This window comes from Sturnira hondurensis, unplaced genomic scaffold, assembly GCF_014824575.4.
Source record: "Sturnira hondurensis isolate 20B ecotype Veracruz unplaced genomic scaffold, ASM1482457v3 Scaffold0010428, whole genome shotgun sequence".
NCBI classification, from domain to species: Eukaryota; Metazoa; Chordata; class Mammalia; order Chiroptera; family Phyllostomidae; genus Sturnira; species Sturnira hondurensis.
Window position 1 is genome coordinate 13,363,642 of NW_028083059.1, and position 20,261 is coordinate 13,383,902.

The following is a 20,261-nucleotide window of genomic DNA, read 5'->3' on the forward strand; positions in this document are numbered from 1 at the left end:
TTAATATATTTTTTAAATATATTTTATTGATTATACCATTACAAATGTTCTATTCCCCCCTTCATTCCCTTCCACCCGCACACTCCCTCCCTCACTATTCTCCCCCCCTTAGTTTATAACCACGTGTCTCAATTTCTTTAGATTCTATATTTCCCCCACTATTCTCGCCCTCCCCCCTATCTATTTTCTACCTACCATCTATGCTATTTTCTATGCCTTCTCCCCCCTTCTCCTCCTCCCACCCCCGTTTCTAACCCTCCATGTGTTCTTCATTTCTGTGGTTCCACTCCTGATCTAGCTGTCCTCTTGGTTTGCTTGTTTTAGGTGTGGTTGTTAATAATTGTGTGTTTGCTGTTCTTTCACTGTTCATATTTTTCATCATCTCTTTCTTATATAAGTCCCTTTAGCATTTCATATAATAAGGGCTTGGTGATGATGAACTCCTTGAACTTGACCTTATCTGAGAAGCACTTTATCTGTCCTTCCATTCTAAATGAAAGTTTTGCTGGATAAAGCAATCTTGGCTGTAGGTCTTTGGATTTCATGACTTGGAATACTTCTTTCCAGCCCCTTCTTGCCTGTAAGGTCTCTTTTGAGAAATCCGCTGACAGTCTGATGGGTACTCCTTTGTAGGTGACTGTCCCCTTATCCCTTGCTGCTTCTAGGATTCTCTCCTTCATTTTGGTCTTGGCTAATGTAATTATGATGTGCCTTGGTGTGTTCCTTCTTGGGTCCAACTTCTTTGGGACTCTCTGAGCTTCCTGGATTTCCTGGAAGTCTATTTCCTTTGCCAGACTGGGGAAGTTCTCCTTTATTATTTGTTCAAATACGTTTTCCACTCGTGGCTGTTTCTTTCCCCCTTCTGGTACCCCTATAATCCGGATGTTGGAACGTTTAAAGATGTCCTGGAGGTTCCTAAGCCTCTCCTCATTGTTTTGAATTCTCATTTCTTCATTCCTTTCTGGTCGGATGTTTCATTCTTCCTTCTGGTCCATTCCATTGATTTGAGTCCCCGTTTCCTTTCCATCACTATTGGTTTCCTGGACATCTCCCTTCATTTCAATTAGTTTAGCCTTCATATGTTCCTCTAATTTGTGACTGTAATCTACCAATTCTGTGAGCATCCTGATAAACAGTGTCTTAAATTGGGCTTCTGAGAGGCTGGCAATCTGTTGGTCGCTTAGAGTTATTGGCTCTGGGACTTTGAGTTCTTCTTGCGCCATCTTTTGGGCTGTTCGTGCTTGTTCCATAGCAGGATCGGAGCCCTAAAGTGTTCACTAGAGCAGGGCAACTAAGTCGCTGGGTTGTGACGTTGTATGTGGGGACGGGGTCAAAGAGGGACAATGGATTCCCTCTGCCGCCTGCTGCCGAGACCCCCACCGGCACCGCAGCCACCACTGTCACCAGGCCCACACGTTTCGTTCCACTGCACAAGAGTGTGCCACCGCTGTCAGCCCTCCACCACTGGGTTCGCCCCCTGGGGCCTACGTGGTCCGTCTCACTGTGCGCGAATGTGCGACCTTGGTCAGTCTGCCCCGCACCCCGACTGATTCCGGGCTGCCTGCGAGCCCAGGTCGAGGGATCTGTCAAGCCCGACCCAGCTCCGCTGCTGGCTCCGCCTCTCTTACCATCCCCGTTGAACAGTTCGTAGTTGTCGGACTCCAGTATAATTCCGTTTTCTGGTCTTTGGGTGTGTCCTAGTTCTCCAGACCTTTGTTGTGTTCAAACTTGGTTGTGGGAGAAGGCACAGTGTTTCCACCTATGCCTCCATCTTGGCAGAAGTCCCAGGAATTATTTGTTATAATTCTGTGAAAAATGCTATTGGATTTTTGATAGAGAGTGCAATGAATCTGTGGTTTGATTTAGGTAGCATGGACATTCTAACAGTATTAATTCTTCAAATTTATGAACATTTTTTTCTTTTCAATTATTTGTGTCTTCAATTTTTTTATCAGTGTCTTACAGTTTTCAGTGTTTAGGTCTTTCATACCCTTGTGAAATTTATTCCTAGGTATTTTATTCTTTTTGATGAAATTATGAAAATGATTGCTTTCTTAATTCTTCTGAGAGTCATTAGTGTATAGAAATGCAAAGAATTTTTATACACTGATTTTATATCCTGAAACTTTACTGAATTAGTTTATTAGTTCTAAGGGTATTCTGGCGGAGTCTTTAGAGTTTCTATATATAATGTCATATGCAAATAGAGATGATTTTACTTCTTCTATCAGAGAATACAGTAGCATATTTAACATATTTTATACCTGTATAAAATATATTTTATATACAGAGTATTATATCAAGTTAACCCTTTTGCTTACCTATAAATTTTTAGTATGTCAGGTGATTAAAAAATTAAAAACATATGATATATATCATAAACAAGAATTCTACAAACACATGAATTATAATGAAACCTATTAATATCCTGACATTCTGTCCAGGTACTTTGAATATTCTGTTTGCCATCCCTGGGTAGCTCTCCTGCTCCTTCGTCTAATTTATTGCTCTCATTTCTTCAGAGCTCAGCTCCAGTGTTAGCTCACCCAGCAAATTTTCCACAGCTTCCCAGTCCAGATAATGTCCCCTCTTATACTCTTATTGTACTCTGTAATTCTTTCATGATTATAATTAGTTAATAATGTGACTCTTAAATGTTTTAGCTCTGTAAAATCTTTCAGAACAAGGACCAAACTATCTTTTCCATTTTATTCCTAAAACCAAGCACAGAGATTTGCAGAATGGATGAATGAATGAATGATTATGAAATAATTGTGGGAAGAATTTTCTGGCTTATTTATTTACTTATTTAAATAAACTAGAATTAGACTTTCTCTTTGAATACCACCATATTGCTATGTCCACATTTTTGTTCTGGTAATAAAAATACAATTAACTTTCCTATTAAAGTAAATTCAAATAGTACAGAAACTTTTCTTTATAAGAAATTTTACTATTTGACAAACCAATAAGATACATAATTTATTTTGTCTAGGACTGTCACCTTATATAAGATTTGTTTCTGCATAATGCAATATTCTTTTCATAAGCAATACTAACAAAAATCTAAAAAGCAATGAAACAGAAGTCAACAAATAACAAACATTTCTTAAAGTATTTTTGGAAGCCTTAAAAGCATTTTCACATTATGTCACTAAAGTTAGCAAAGATTGTATAGAAAAGGGGGGAAGCCAACATACTGTAACAAGAATAATGCTTCTTGCTTAAAAACAACGTATTTCTCTTAACACTTATTTCCCTCCAAAATCACTAGAGAATAACAACTGTTCTGACAGCTTTCAAAATAAAAATATGAATATAGTCCTTGTACTCTACCTAGCTCTCTTTTCCACTATCTCACTAACTTCTTGAGGGAAGTGTATATCCCTCCATCATTTCTATGGTTTTGATAGGGTTGCCGATAGCTGCCAATATAGTATCCTCATTTCCCCTAGTGCGGGCTTGTCATCAGACTAAAACAAACATTTTACCACATTCCCCTCAACAGTGATTAGTCCAAGAAGTAGGCACACTTAGCCTTGCTGGGCCCAAGTCCCTCAAATATTTTGGGGATTACAGGTGTGAGGAGGGGGTTTCTTCTGCCTTGGTTAATAACTAAACTGAATGACATAAATGTCAGCAGTCCTGAGAGAACGAAGCCCCTAGGAAAAGATGGAAAGGGAGAAAACAGTTCCAAATGATATTTCATTCTCTGGATTCAGAAAATCATGAAACTAGATGGAGGCATAGGTAAACACAACTAACCTCCTCACATAACCACAGCAAAAATTACAACTAAACTACAAAACAACCATCGCCAAGAATTGTCAGAAAAATTAAGCTGTATGGAAGTACAACAACCAAGGAATTAAAGAAGTTACATTCATCCAGACAGGTAGGAAAGTAGGAGGGGCAGAGAGGCAGAACAGGCAGTTCCACATCCATGTGTAGTGGATAAAAATCAGGATGAATACCTTGAGATCAAAGGATCCCAGCCCCAGACCAGACCACTCTACCCAGGGTTCCAGTGCCAGGAAGGTAAGTCCATATAACTTCTGGCTGTGAAAACCAGTGAGGACTGAGGCAGCAGAACAAACTGTAGGACTCTCCGGAGTCTCTCTTAAAGGGACTGCAACTGACTTAGGACTTAGGCAGACTCAATTCCTCTGGGCTTCAGCTGGAAGGTCACCAGTGTCTGGTGTCATGTGAGATCCAGAAGACAGCTACCTCCCAGACAAAACTCCAGAGGCCAAACAGTAGCCATAGTCCCCTTTCTAAGCCATCCCCCACACAGAGCCACAGAGCAGTGATACCATATCTGAGACTCCATCAACCTGGTTCACACAGGTTGCCCCTCCCTCCCTGGCGATTACCTAGGCTCCTCCCCATCAAATTTACTGAGTGCTTTTTCTACAATAGGCCACACTATTAAGAGAAGGAGTCAAAGCAGCTCTACCTAATAATACACAGAAACAAACATAGGGAAGCTGTCAAATTGAGGAGACAAAGAAATATGGCCCAAATGAAAGAACAGAACAAAACTCCACAAAAAAACTGGAAAAAAACCTGAAAGTCAAAAACTGTAAATATTAAAATGGCAATAAATTCACAACTATAAACAACAAAATCTAGTAAACAAGGCAAACAAAACAGAAACAGAATCATAGATATGGCAATCATTTGTAGGGTTATCATTTAAAAGTGGGGAAGGGGAGAATGGGGGAAAAGGTACAAGGATTAAAATTACAAATTGGTAATTACAGAATAGACAGGGGGATGTTAAGATTAATAAAGGAAATGGAGTAGCCAAGGAATTTACACACATGACCCATCGGCATGAACTAAGTGCCAGAGTGAAAGGGGGTACTGGATGGAGGAAGGCAAAGGGGAATAAATTGGGACAACTAATAGCATAAGGAATAAAATATATTTTAAAAAATAGCAACAATAAACAATAAAAAAAATATTGAAACTAGTTCTAGACTTTGCTTTTCCATAGTTTAATCATCTAATGAATTCCGCCCCCCTCCCTTTTTTTATTTTTTGGCTTAAACTAGATTGACTAAGATTTGTCATTTATAACCTTAAAGTCCTAATATTTCCATGTTCATTTAGGCTTGATAAACTAAATATAAAAACATTATAGTTCTATTAACTGTCTCACTGCTATAAATCTAAGTAACATTATATTCTAAATGCTCCTTCTCTCCACAATTTTTTCCGCTTTATTGGCATATAGCTGACCAACAGAAATTGTATTATTTAAAGTGTATAATCTGATTTTTGATATACATAAGATAGTGACAATCAAGGGGTTAACATATCCATCATCTCACTGAGTTGCCCCTACAATTTTAAATATATACAAGGAATCCTGTAAAGAATCATAATGTACATGCATTCTTTTCAATTATATATAAATAAAACTAAAATATAGTTTGTATATATGAAATTAACACATCTTCAAGATTTGGAAATGCTACATGTATAGAAAGGCTTCAATCCTCTCTCACTAGTCCAATGCCCCAGAATCAAGAACTTTCAACATTTTTAATAGCTATTGAGAGTAAGTTTTGGTGTTTTCTTGATTTGTCAATTTTAAGTATTATCTCTTGACTCCCTGCTCTGGGAGAATGTAATTCCTCACACAATCAATTCCACCTTCCCAATAGTTATTTATTTATTATCTTTATCTTTATCTATTATATATCTTTATAACTTTACTTGCACATTTACTTATGGCTTCATGTACTATTGGCACACAATTTTGTAAAATAAAAATTAAATGAAGGATACTAGTGCCCTGTCCTTCACTTTCAACTTACAACTTCCATTAAATATTCTTATATTGAAAAGTTAATAATTCCCTCTATTCAATAATTATTTTGTACTTTTAAAGTTTAAAGTCAATAAACATCATTTACATTAAGAAAACTACATAAAATCCTGGAAGGTATGACTCAACTGGTTGGAGTGTTGTCCTGTAACTGAAGGATTACAGGTTTAATGTCCAGTCAGTGTACATACCTAGGTTTCAGGTTTGATTCCCTAGCCCAGGTATGTATGATCCCCTGCCTGAGAATATAAGGGAGGCAACCAGTTGATGGTTCTCTCTCACATCAATGGTACTTTCTCTCCCTCTCTCCCTTTCTAGCTCCCTAAAAAGTAATGAAAAAGGCCTTGGGTGGATAAGAAAGAAAAGAGAAATAACATTTAGTACACATCTAAGCAGTTTGCTATGACTATGTGTCCTTTCCTATTCAGATCATTCTTAATTTTCCTGGAGTGTCTTATTCCCTTTTTAATTCCTTTGCCTTGTCTACTTCTTCACTACCTTTAATGGCTCCAGATTCTCAGAGTTAGTCCCACATCTCAATTTCTACTGGATAATCTCCCTCTTGGAGGTGACATATCCATAAGAGCTATTATTTGGCAGTGATCCTGGAACATCTTTTCCCTCCTTTTCCCTCTATCTTAAGTAAATGCCACTGTTTGCTAGATTCACTGTCATTTGGTCTTTTTATATGACATCCTCATCTAGAGCATATTCTCTAAAAACTTCCCAAAACGGTATGTGGACAAGTCAATCTTCAAGGTCCTTACATGCCAGGTAATATTATTTCTGCTTTCACACTTAACTGACAGTTTGAATGAGAATAAAATGCTACATTAAAAAATAATTTCTCCTCAAATCTTTAAAGATACTAATTATTTTCTACCATCTACTTCTGGTTGTATGAAGAATGATACCAATATGATGTTTGTTCCTTTATAGATGACCTAGTCTTTCCTCTCCAGGTGTTCAAATCTGTTTTTCATTCTTTTTAAATTTTATTTTTTAGTTTAGAGAGAGGGGAAGGAAGGGAAAAAGAGAAGGAGAGAAACCTTGATGTGAGAGAGAAACATCAAACTGGTTGCTCTTGTTCATGCCTCAACCAGGGACCCAACAGACACCCAGGCATGTGCCCTGAATGGGGATAGAACCAGCAACTTTTTGTTTTGGGGGATGATGCCCAACCAAATGAGCCACACTATTCAGGACCATTTTTCATTTTTGGTATTTTGAAATTAGAATATGATATATTTAGCTGAGTATCTTTCACATTCATCCTGCTGAGTACCTGTTGGTTTCATTCAGCCTAGAAGTTCATGACTTTCAATTCTAGGAAATTCTTTTATTATGAGTATGTCTTAGAAAATTTCCTCCAATGTATTTCCTCTAAGTTCTTTTCTGGAACTCCAACTATTTAAATAACAAATTTCCTACATGGAGCTACCATTATCATTTTTAAAAAACACATTCTTTCTCTTTGGTTTTAATTTACATTCTGCATTATTTCTTCAACTTTACCTTCTAACCTTCCTATGGAACTTTAAATTTTAACAATTATATTTTCCTAATTTCCACAAACTCATATTGGTATCTCATTATTCCTTTCAGCATGGTATGTTGATGTTTTAACATTAAATATATTTTCTCAATTCTCTCTGAAAATACTAATTATAGATATTCTAGTTCTTTTAATTTTATTGTTTTCAAAATTAACACTATTTCTTCCAGAATTTTTTAATGTTTTCACTGTATTTTTTCATGTTAAAGCATTCCTCATGTGTGTCTGAGAATTCCTGAATACCCATTAATTTTAAGAATAAAGCCAAAAGCAAATTAATTGCAAGTTTCTTAAGCATGTCTACTAACCAAAGGGTTGCAGGTTTGGTGACTGGTGAGTTTTTCTTTAGGATAATTACCAGCTAACTGTCTCAAAGATAGAATAGCCAGAAATTTTTTAAAAAGAATAGCAATACCATGTTCCACCCTCCTCTTAGCCCTAAGACCTGGTGATTGGTCTGTATGGAAAAAGTGCTGTTAATGCTTTAATCTGCATACTTCCAAAATATCTCATTCCTACTCTCTATTTCATGCCTTGCATGTTCAAATTCTATACCTCTCTAGGTTTCTGGGGGTAGGGGTGAAAGATGACTTCCTCCTCTCTAATAAGGTAGAAGGTCATTTTATTCTTATTGCTATCAGCAGTTTTTAAGAAATGTTTTACAAAGAAGTCATTAGTTGCTTAACGGTTGCTTAACAACAGGAATGCGTTCTGAGAACTGTGTCAACACGTGATTTTGACATTGTGTGGACATCATAGAGTGCACTTACACAAACCTAGATGGTATAGCGCACTGCACACCTAGGTTATAAGATATAGCCAGCTGTTTCTACTTCTGTACTACAAGCCTGTACAGCATGTTACTGTAGTGAATACTGCAAGCAATTGTAACTATTTGTGTATTTAAACATATCTAAAACAGAAAAGGGCCAGCAAAGAGGATAAAAAAATGGAAAAGATGCACAGAATACTTAATATGAATAAAACTTCTAGGACTGGAAGTTGTGTGGGTGTGTGGGTGAGTAGTGAGTGAACTTGAAGTCCTAAGACATTAGTGTACATTATTGTAGATTTTTTATAAACACTGTACACTTAGGCTACTCTAAATTTTTAAAAAATGTTCTTCTTAATAACCTGAGTTTAATATAACATCTTTACTTTATAAACTTACTTAGTTTTTAACTCTTATAAATATATTTCACTTAAAAACATGTACAAAAAAATGTTTCTTTATATTCTTATTCCACAAGATTTTTTTTGTTTAATTTTATTTTTTACTATTTATACATTTTTTGTTTAAAACTAACACACAAACATTTACCCTAGGCCTAAACAAGGTCAGGTCATCAACACCCTTGTCTTTCACTGCTACATCTTATCCCACTGGAAGGTTTTCAGGGCCAATAACACACATGGAGCTTTATTCTCTTGTGATAACAATGTCTTCTCCTGGAATACATCACGAAGGACCTGTGTGTCTCTTCTTGACATCTTACTGCTTTCTGAAATATATCCATGGGTCTACAGCCATACAACCCTAAATGCACCCAATCTTGTCTAATCTCAGAAGCTAAGCAGGATCGGGCCTGGTTAGTAATTGGATGAGAGATGAAATATGTCCATGGTAGTTTGTTTGGTATGTTTCTTTTTCTCCTCATAGACTGTCTTGTATGCAAATAATGCACCATGAACATTCCTTTCTATTAATGAAAACCTTTCAGTGTTGGAGTTCAGGTTTTAAATGTTTTAAGGAGCCTCATAAGGTCTTGAAAAGCTTTTGCTAACCCTGAACTATCAATTTTCTTCTTTTTCTTTTGCAGTTTCCTTTTCTCTACCTATACATTCCTGTTCCAGTTCCAGCAAATCCACATTATTCACTTCTTCAGGAATCACCTCTTAGAATTCCTCATTATCATTCTCATCCACACCCTGGTTAAAGTTATTTGCCAGCTCAATCACAGCCTTGGTGAATTATGAAACTTTTACACTAAGAAATTATGATGGCTATGTCACAAGGCAACAGGGATTTTTCAGCTCCATTATAATCTATGGGACCACCATTGTACATGCAGTCTATCATTGGCCAAAAGTCATTATTTGGCATATGACTGGATATAAAAATAAATAAAACAGTAAGCATTTCATAAAATAATGCTTATCCTATGAGACATACTCATATTTTCTATTTTGTAATGTTGATAATATCAAAACCCACCATTGTGATGTAAATGCAATTTGAGGCACAAAAACCACACACACAAAAATCAATTTGTTACTTGCTCTGCCCTGTTTGAATGCAACCTATTTTCTGTCACTCAGAAAATTGTTGAAGTCTTTTATTCACTGATAACTTTTCTTTTCACTGTACTGCTATCTTTTAATTCTTCACTATAATTTTATAGTGTAGGGTACTACACTAGGAAGGTAAAAAGGATAAACGTAAATCTGTGACCTTTACTTTTTAAAAAATATATTTTATGGATTATGTTATTACAGTTGTCCCAATATTTCCCCCTTTGCCTCCTCTGAACAATAGCCCCATTCCCTCCAGCAATCCCCACCTTAGTTCACATCCATAGGTCATGCATATAAATATTTGGCTTCTCCATATCCTATACTATTCTTAACATCCCCCTAATTTGTACCTACCTGTTATGCTTCTTAATCCCTGTACCTTTTTCCCCATTCTCCCCCATACCCCTCCCAGCTGATAACCCTCCATGTGATCTCCATATCAATGATTGTTTGTTTTGCTTATTTTCTTAGGTTTTTTTTTTTAGATTCAGTTCTTGATAGTTTTGAGTTTGTTGTCATTTTAATGTTCATAGTTTTGGTCATCTTCTTTTACTTAAATTAAGTCTCTATAACACTTCATATAATGACTTGGTGATGATGAACTCTTTTAGCTTTACCTTGTCTGGGAAGCACTTTATCTGCCCTTCAGTTCTAATGATAGCTTTGCTGGATGGAGTAATCTAGGTTGTAGGCCCTTGCTTTTCATCACTTTGAATAATTCTTGCCAGTCCCTTCTAGCTTGCAAAGTTTCATTTGAGAAATCAGCTGACAGTCTTATGGGAACTCTCCTGAAGATAACGCTTTCCTTTTCTCTTGCTGCTTTTAAGATTCTTTATCTTTAACCTTTGGCATATTAATTATGACGTGTCTTGGAGTGGTCGTCTTTGGGTCCAACTTGATTGGGACTCTGTGCTTCCTGGACTTGCATGTCTATTTCCAAATTAGGGAAGTTTTCTTTCAATATTTTTCCAAATAGATTTTCATTTTCCTGCTCTTCCTCTTCTCCTTCTGGCATCCCTATGATTCAGACATTGGTATATTTGAAGATGTCCCAGAGGCTCCTTATCCTATTCTTGTTTTAATTCTTTTTTCTTCTTGATGTTCTGTTTGAATGCTTTTTTATTACTTATGTTCCAAATAGTTCATTTGAATCTGGGCATCATCCCCTCCACTGTTGGTTCCTTGTATAAGTTTTTTTATTTCATTAGTTTAACCTTCATTTCTGCCCGTGTCTTTTTCATGCTGTTGCCTTAACTCAATGAGTTCTTTGAGCATCCTGATAACCAGTGTTTTGAACTCTGCATCTGTTAGGTTGGTTATCTCCATTTCATTTAGTTCTTTTCCTAGAGTTTTGTTCTGTTCTTTCTTTTGGGCCATATTTCTTTCTCTCTTCAATTTCACATTATCCTTGTGTATTAGGTAGAGGTGCTTTGACTCCGTGTCTTAGTATCATGGCATACTATAGAAAGGGCACCCGTAAGATGTTTGGGGCTAAGCCTTAGGTAATTGCTAGGGTAGGGCAACCCAGTTCACCACTTTGTTGCTGTGGGGGGAGGACTCAGGGGATGGACAATGTTGTCACATGGCTTCCAGAGGTTTGCCCAGCACACACCCAGTTTCCAGTTACTTCACTTACTCCCTGTTTGCTATTGGTGCCCTTCCAGCTGATACCCTGGTGCTGAATCCCAGAGGTAGTGGATATGTATAAGTTCTAACTCTGTGCAGATCCTTTCAGAGTATCCTAAAAATCAGGCAGTTTCGTCTGCCACCCCAATCCTCACTAGTTTTTACAGCCAGAAATTATGGGGATTTATCATCCTGGCTCTGGAACCCTGGGCTGTGTGGTCTGGCTTGGGTGTGAGATCCTTCACTCTCGAGATAGCCCTCCTAGTTTTTATTTACCAAACGAGAAAATTTGACAGACTGCCCATTCCCCCACCTCTACATATCACACTGGGTCACATATCACACCTTCTCCACTCATCTCTACATCTTCACCCCTTCTACCCCTCTGGATGAATATGATTTCTTTAAATCCTTGGTTGTCCAACTTCCATACAGCTTGATTTTCTGACGGCTCTGGGTATTAATTTTGTTGATATCTAGTTGTAATTTACTGTAGTTGTTCAAGGAGGCGAAGCATGTTTACCTATGCCTCGAACTTAGTCAGAAGTCCTTACTCTGTGATCTTTAACTCAAAGTCTTCTACAAGTGTTTTTTAAAAACCAAGAGTTTTCTTTTAAGGTTCCTCTGCTAATCATGGTGGCCTTCGTTGCTATATTCTGAGACTTACCATTACAGCTTGCCAAAACAATCCAAAGAATTAAAAAGGAAAGGGAGGTGCAGGTAGTGACCCTGAGAATGTATAATTCCCTTTAACTTTGACACTAAAAGTAAAATTGTGACTAAATGTTCAAAATTAAACATAAATACTTAAATGAAGAAATGTTCATTTCTTTTCGAGAATACTTTATGAAAGGTGCCTTCCCCAAAGAAAATAATAAAAAAATTTCAATTACATCATGCTAAATATTTTTATAATATTTTTAAAGAGTACTTACAAAGCAAGACTACTCAAAACATACTGTACGTGCTCACATTCATCCGGGAATGATGCACTGGCTGATGTAAAACAGCAAAGGGCAGTCTGAAGAACTTGAAGCTGTGGCAAAGGGACCTGCCATCTTCCAGCATAATCTTCAACCACCTGATAGGGAAGCAATCCAAAGAGTGCATTATAGAAAATATTCTCAACATCTCCACTTTAAAAATTTGAATAAAACTTGCTAGATAAATTAAAGTATTAGTTAAGCACAAATACAAATGATATGGGTGAGGTCCTTATTGTATAATTTTCACGGTGTACATCTAAAAATAATGATTATCTTTGAAAATGTTAAAAAGAACTATATTATATGAATGACTGTACTGTTCAGCTGCCAAGTCTTTAACAAACTTTGTAACACATACTCTTCACCTCCTATATTTAGCTTTCATCAAATTGTGTTTTAATATTAAAATAACTAGACATTAGGATATAGTAATATAGAAAGTAGAAATGAGTATGCATTATTATTTTTATTTGTAAAACTGAACTGTAAGCTTTCTGGCAAGAAACGGATATTAAAGATATAGTGACATGATGTGCTGATTATTAAAGGTGAAACTATAACATATGGAGAAAAAGTCCAGAATATAATCAGTCTTATCTCTGTCATTGGGTAGGTCTCCTACTTTCTCTATGCATACTTTTCTCACCATAAAATGGAGATACTAATGCTTATCTTGCATGCCTACTCTGAAGTTAAACGGATAATTTATGAGAACATATTTTAGAACTATTGATTACTATAAAATATTTATCATATATATCTGTACATCTATATAAAAACGTTAATTCAAATGCAAGACTGGTGTATTAAACAATGTATTATTTTAAAAGTTTATCATATAAAACTAGAAGGTATCATAGTTGGCAAACTATGACATATAAGCCAAATTTGGCCTACAACCTATTTTTGTAAAACCCACAAGCTAAGAATGGATTTTATATTTTTCAATGGTTAAAAAATATTTTTTGGCCCTGGCTGGTGTAGCTCAGTGGATTGAGTGCAGGCTCAATCAAAGGATTGCAGTTCGATTCCACATCAGGGCACACACCTGGGTTGCAGGCCAGTTCCCAGCAGGGAACGCACAAGAGGCAACCATACATAGATATTTCTCTCCTTCTCTCCTTCCCTTCCCCTCTAAAAATAAATAAATAAAATCTTTAAAAATATGTATATATATATATTTTTTGATGTGTGAAAATCATGAGAAATTCAAAGTTAGTATCTGTGAAGACTTACTGAAACACATCTAGGTTCACTCATTTATGTTTTACCTATGGCTGCCTTCCTGACATAACAAGCCAAGTTGAATAGTTGTGACAAAAATTATATGGCTCACAAAGCCGAAAACATTTAATTATCTGCCCCTTTACAGAAAGTTTTCCAACTGTGACTTAAAAGCTCAAAAAACTAGTATAGAATAAAAAAGCCAAGAACAAGAACACTCAGACCTCAATGACTTTTCATACTAACCACTTCCTGTTGGGAGACAATTTTCCATGGGTGTCTTGTATTCGTATAATTTTCAAAAAGAGGCTCTGACAGCCTGTATCTTTTTCATATATATTTATAGAAAATGACCTTGAAAAATAGAGATGGTATCTCCCTCCAGACCAGTGAGCCTGTTTACTGTCTAGTATAATCATGATGTTATTTCCCTATGGAGCAAAGGTCAGGCAGATATGCCTTCAGACTACAATAAAAAAATTAGGGTTCCCTAAGCTTGGGGTTTCTCAGCTGTGACAAAAACCTACTTTGAGTACCGGATCCACCTGAGCCATGTGCAACACCTTTGTGAGACTTGAGGGACCAGGAGAACCACCATAAACATGAACCTAATGCTGCTTGTTGTGCTATGAGAAATAAAGTCCTTTATCTCTCACCCAGGAGTTTCATGTCTTCTAACAACATCTATGAAACTATGGCAGGCTTGGATAAACTCTCAGACCCTTCACAGTTCTTTGACAATGCCAAATTGCAATGCCAGGTAGCTAGCATATGTCTCCAATGTTTCCAGGACCATGTTGGATAAAAAAGAAAGCTAGAAGTTATTATCTCTGTGAACATGTATCACTTCCAGATTTTGTAGTCCTTACTAGCTGGAAAGTAAAAACTACTACTAACTATGACCCCAAGGAGAGCAGATGTTTCTAAAGCACCACAGGCCAAAAAAGAATGTTAGATAAACAGTGATTCTCTGGCTTTAAATTTTCTCTTTGCTGAAGGGTTTGACCAGCTTTACTGCCTCTCTTTGGCCACAACAATACAGTATTTGTACCACATAAAAGATAGGCACCTGCCAGTCTCACATTTTTCCTGCCCCCAGTATCAAATAGTTTGCCCTAATCCTTATCTACTTACAACTTTTTTCACTTTCTATTTATGGGCTGGGTTTATCTCCTTAGAAGAGAAGCTTTCTGCATTTTCCAGCTTAAATTGTCATTACAGCTTCTTTCATTTACCAACATTCAGCTAGTAATACCCTGTCTGATCTACCTGATCCTAAATCTAACACAATAATAGTCCTTGTAAGCAACACTTCCAGTGTTTGCCACAATATGCTTGAAGAAACATGAACAAAATAGGGTGAAATTTACATATTCTCTGCCACTGTTTAATGTCATGGCTGATACTGCTATTAATATAATACTGTAACACCATTTCTCCTTTACATTTTCCCCTCAACATATGTAATACAATACATATTACATTGCATATTATTTTTGCTTTGAATTTTTTCTCCTGTGTTATATGAGCTATTATAAATGTTCGGCTGATGAGAGCTAATAATGTGAATAATAATCTGAATGTGTTCTAGCTGACCACAGTGCAACACATCTTCCATATTTCTTTTTCTTTTGTATTCTAATAAGTAGCAGTCTTAACATAATGTTCAGAATGCTAAAACTGCTGCAAAGAACAGTACTTACCTGGACCTTTAAAATCGACTATTATTATAGTTCTAAATTCTCCAAGAAAATGGTCTAAGAAACAAAGGATCAAGAAGGCACATCATCATTACATTGGTCAAGATTAAAGATAAGGAGAGAATCTTAAAAACAACAAGAGAAAAGGAGAGAACTGCTTACAAAGGAGTTCCCATTAGACTATCAGCTGATTTCTCAAAATAAACCTTGCAGGCATGAAGGGGATGAAAATAAGTATTCAAAGTCATGAAAGGCAAGGACCTATATATCCAAGATGACTCTATCCAGCAAAACTATCATTCAGAATGGAAGGGCAGATAAAGTGCTTCCCAGATAAGGTCAAGTTAAAGGAGTTCATTATCAACCAAGCCCATATTATATGAAAAGTTAAAGGGACTTATCTAAGAAAAAGAAGATTAAAAATATGAACATTAAAATGACAACAAACTCATAGCTATTAACAACAGAACCTAAAAAAAAAAAAAACCTAGGCAAACAACTAGAATAGGAACAGAATCACAGAAATGGAGATCACATGGAGGGTTATCAGCAGGAGACTAGGAGGGGGGAGAGAGGGGGGAAAAGATACAGAGAATAAGTAGTATATATTGTAGGTAGAAAATAAACAGGGGGAGGTTAAGAATAGTATAGGAAATGTAGAAGCCAAAGAACTTATATGTACAACCCATGGACATGAACTAAAGTGGGAAAATGTAGGAGGGAGGGGGGCATGCAGGGTGGAGGGGAATAAAGGTGGAAAAATGGGACAACTGTAATAGCATAATCAATAAAATGTATTTTTAAAAAAAGAGCAGCAGTCCATTAGGGACTGGTAGAAACCTCCCTGCACCATTTTGTAGGACATAACAAATGTTACTGCAATGCAATTTACAATCAATTACAGAAACTGTATGACTACTGCTAAAAGAAGTTACAGCCAAAGCCAAACGTATGCCACGACATAAGGGGAGTTGAAGAGAAGAGCAGAGCTATTGCCAAAGAAAGATGCTGGAAGATTTCAATGATCCTACAGCACTTTCTCAGCACTCTCATTTATAGAAGCATATACCCTGCTCTATAAGGAATACAATAAATACTGTTATATCTTAATTTACATGGCAAATTATTTTGAGAATAAACACAGATTCAGTCTGTCAAAACTGTCAAAACACACACTTAATGTAAACTTACTGTTAAAATCACATTCATTATTTAGGAATATTAACGTACATGATCCAAATTAGTATGGACAGCAATGTGTCTCCCTAAAATTCATGTGTTGAAGTCTTAATCCCCAATGTAACTATATTTAGGGATAAGGGCTTTTAGAAAATAGTTAATGTTAAATGATGTTATAAGAAAGGGGTCCTAATCAGAAAGAAATGTGGGCCTTATAAGAAGCAGAAAAGGGATCTCTCTTCATCTCTCCACATGTTTGCAAAGAGGAACGGCCATGGTAAGACCTACAGAGAAGTTGGCTTATCTATAAGCAAGGAAGAGTCTTCACTAGAACCCGACTGGCATCCTGATCTCAAACTTCCAGCCACCAGAGCTGTGAGAAAATACTGTTGTTCAAGCTACCAAATCTGTGTTGTTTTCTTATGGCAACCTACAAATGTATGAAAACAATACAAATGTAGCAGTTTAAGAATCCCGCAAAATATCATATAAACTGGTTAACTAAAATATGGTTGTTTCTTACCTTTTCTAATATAACAAAGATTACCAAACATATATTAATCACTAAGCAAATACAATCCTCTTAATTTTTAAATCCAGGTAATATTAGACTAGATCATCGACATACTATCAAACATGACTTTATTTCTATTAGATGGCTCTTCACAACTCTGTAATTTTCATCCCTGAGTCTCCCGTTCTCATCAACTTTCAAAGTTTCAGACACCTCACCATCCCCAGGTGTTAGTAGGCTGTTCACTGTTAATTTCATTGCTTTTTTATGTACAGCAAATACATCCACTTTCCAGATCTAAATAACAAACCAGGAGACACATTACTATTATCTTTCATTATAAGAGATTTTAAAAAATGTCTACAATAATTCCTATATAAATCTGCTGAAAAAAGATTAATATAATCTATGCACTGAGTACCATATTTTGCCATGTATGTTGTGCCCCTGTGTATAATGTGCACCCATGTTTCTGACCAAAACTTTGAGGAAAAAAATCTTTCATTTTAATTTTTTAATTCAATTTTTTATTTAGTTATATTTAGATACTTGTTTTCTGTATTATAAATGAATTTTAGCTTTTATTTCTGAACAAATTATGGTACAAGAAATTTTATGTACCTATAACAAATTTACAATATGAACACATCATAGAAGGCCAAGAACTCTTCGTCACTGTCAATATCAGAAGTATCATCTTCAATTTCTACCTTACTGTTGTCTTCTGAAGAGTCACTTTCCTCATCCCAGTAAGCTGCATCATCCTCAGTTCCATCTACAGCATTATTAATGCAGCATTTTTTAAACTATCTCATAACCACTTCTTTCTTAACATCGTTCCACAATCTTTGGATCCAGTCACAAACCTTAGTGATGGATTCTTTCTTGATCCTGCCTGTAGGTGTTAAGTCATTACCAGCTGACTGCATCCACTCTTTGTTCATCAGGGCCTTAAATGGCTTGCATACTGGCACATCAAGAGGTTGCAGTTGGCTGACTGGCCCACTAGATATCACAGCAAGTGAGTTTCCAAGTGTGCTGCAATTGCTTTTGCACTTTGTGTAACATGGGCCTTGAAGTGATCAAAAATAAGCAAAGTTAGATTTTTAAGTAATTCTCCAGGCCTTCGTGACCAGACTTTGTTAAACCAGATTTTCATGCCTCTTTCATTCATCTATCCTTTTCCATTCATGTGGACAGTAATTCCACTTGGAATCTTTTCTTTCGGAAATGTTTTTCTTTTAAAGATGGTCATAGGTGGAGCTTTGTCCTATCTGCACAACAGGCTAGAATAATAGAGAAATGTGTTTTATCATGACTAGCTTTAACAGCCACGGTCTTTGCTCTTTTGATGTTCTACTGGATGGCACATCAAATATGAGTGGGACCTCATCCTCATTGGTGTTTTGAGAGAGCTCAAAGCTGTGTCTTTGAAAGATTAATAACATAAGAATGAAATTCCAAAACTTGATTCTCATAGGCTACTGGAAGTTTGGGGCAAGTTTTGTTTGTGTCCTCATGCTCAAACCTTTTCTCTTCATAAAGTTAAAGTACCACTTAGGTGTCCATGAGAAATCATCAATGTTTTTTTATTGTGCAATCTTTTTACCTTCTTGTATCATCTTGGTTGAAACAGACATCCCAGTGTGATGCTGCTCCAGAATCCAGGTCTGCACCTCCTACTCTACCTCTGGCCACTTGGGAGATTTCCCTTGAATTGCCTTCTGTCCAGGCATCTTAAGAAGCTTTTCTTCCGGTTGCCCCCACATTCTGAAGACACTCTCTGTGGGAGGAAGTCCAAAGTGTCTCCCGGCAGCACTGTTGCCATGCTTTTTAGCATATCTAATAACTTTTAGTTTAAAGCTTGCAGTATATAAAAACTGTTTTGACATTTTCCAAGGGATTTTTCAATAATTTCTCCAGCCTAAAATGTACAAAGAGGAATGTTGTGCCATTCACCCTATGGTAATAAAGTCGGCATCACCTGTCTTACCAAGTAGATAACAATACATGGCTTTGTTTCATTTCATTGAATCATTAGCGTAAACTGTTTTCATTGCAAGTTCATCATAAATTCAACAAAACCAATTATCATTTCCAGGGCATTATATCTCATATAGATATCATTACTGCTTTCTAGAGTTATACTTCTAATGCATAAGCATAAATAAAAGAATTAAAAACATTTACATACATACTTAGTACTACCCATGTATAATGCACATCTTTATTTTTCCCTCAAAAATTTGGACAATAAAGTACACGTTATACATGTCAAAATATGGTAAATTTGCTAATTTTCTAAATATTTAAAATAAGTATTTTAATAAACATTAAGTTTTTTCCTGTTCCGTTCAGTATAACTGTTATTAATTTGTAATGTAGCTACTATACATATGAGGGGAGACCCCCCCCAAAATGGTATTTATAATAAAACTGTGTATTTTTTCTTACATGTTTAAACTTTAGTCACCTTCAAAGTACTGACCGTTTGATGCAATACACCTATTGAGATCTTTTCCACTGCTCAAACCAGTTTTTGAACTCATTGATTCTGATGTCTTTAAGTGCTTCTGCTGTTTTTTGTTTCACCTCTTCCACAGCAGCAAAATATTTCCCTTTGAGGACTTTTTTCATCCAGGGAAAGGGAAAAAAGTCACTGGGTGAACAGAGAGGGTAGGACATGGAGGCAGGGCCATTTTAGGTCTAAAACGGATGAACACTCTGCACAGTGTGGGCAGATGCACTCCTAAATCATCCATCATGAAATGAACAAACACTCTGAAAAGTCTTCAAAAAAACACTGAAGCCGAACATAGCCTCTCACAGTAATGCCAGCTGATACACTGAGACAGATGGGTTCCTAGAACACTCATGTCATGGGGGAAGCCTGTACTACAAGGGGCCAACCCACCAGAAGATAATTCCAGATTTTTAGTCTCCCCTCATATAAATATACTTAGTTCTATCTTCTGAGAGGACCTAGGAGCAATAACATTACCGTAGCAACATGCACATTTAGGGCCAAGTCTTGGTTTCTATACACTATTCTCCACAAACAATAGAAACTTGAGCTCCTCATACATAAGGAATTTAGGCTCCTAAAGCCCTCCTCCAGCAGAGCTAGAGCAGGGAAGATATAAGATTAGACTGGAACATTTTTTGGTTTCAGAAAGTGCTAGAGATCAAATGCTAGAGAAAAAAAAAAGACGGGACATAAAAGCATAGGAGCCAACCTGATAGGGCTCCTAATGGCTAAAAGCTGAAACAATCTGAGCAACAAAATAAAAATGATGACAATATTAGGCTTTAATCCATGGAACCAGGTAAATATCCGTAAATCCAT

The 20,261-nt window shown here is 36.4% G+C and overlaps 1 protein-coding gene across 3 annotated transcripts in view; it reads right to left on the reverse strand.

Annotated features, from left to right (window-relative positions):
• The window catches only part of ZNF654 (zinc finger protein 654), an 80,711-nt gene that overhangs the window by 39,068 nt on the left and 21,382 nt on the right, over positions 1-20,261 (reverse strand). For 2 of the 3 annotated variants that reach the window (XM_037059005.1, XM_037059004.1), the window contains exon 2: positions 12,248-12,393. In XM_037059005.1, coding sequence (XP_036914900.1) covers positions 12,248-12,393 — 146 coding nt within the window. Of the gene's footprint in view, positions 1-12,247; positions 12,394-20,261 lie in introns of those variants that run through there. The other variant, XM_037059006.1, reaches the window with a different exon arrangement.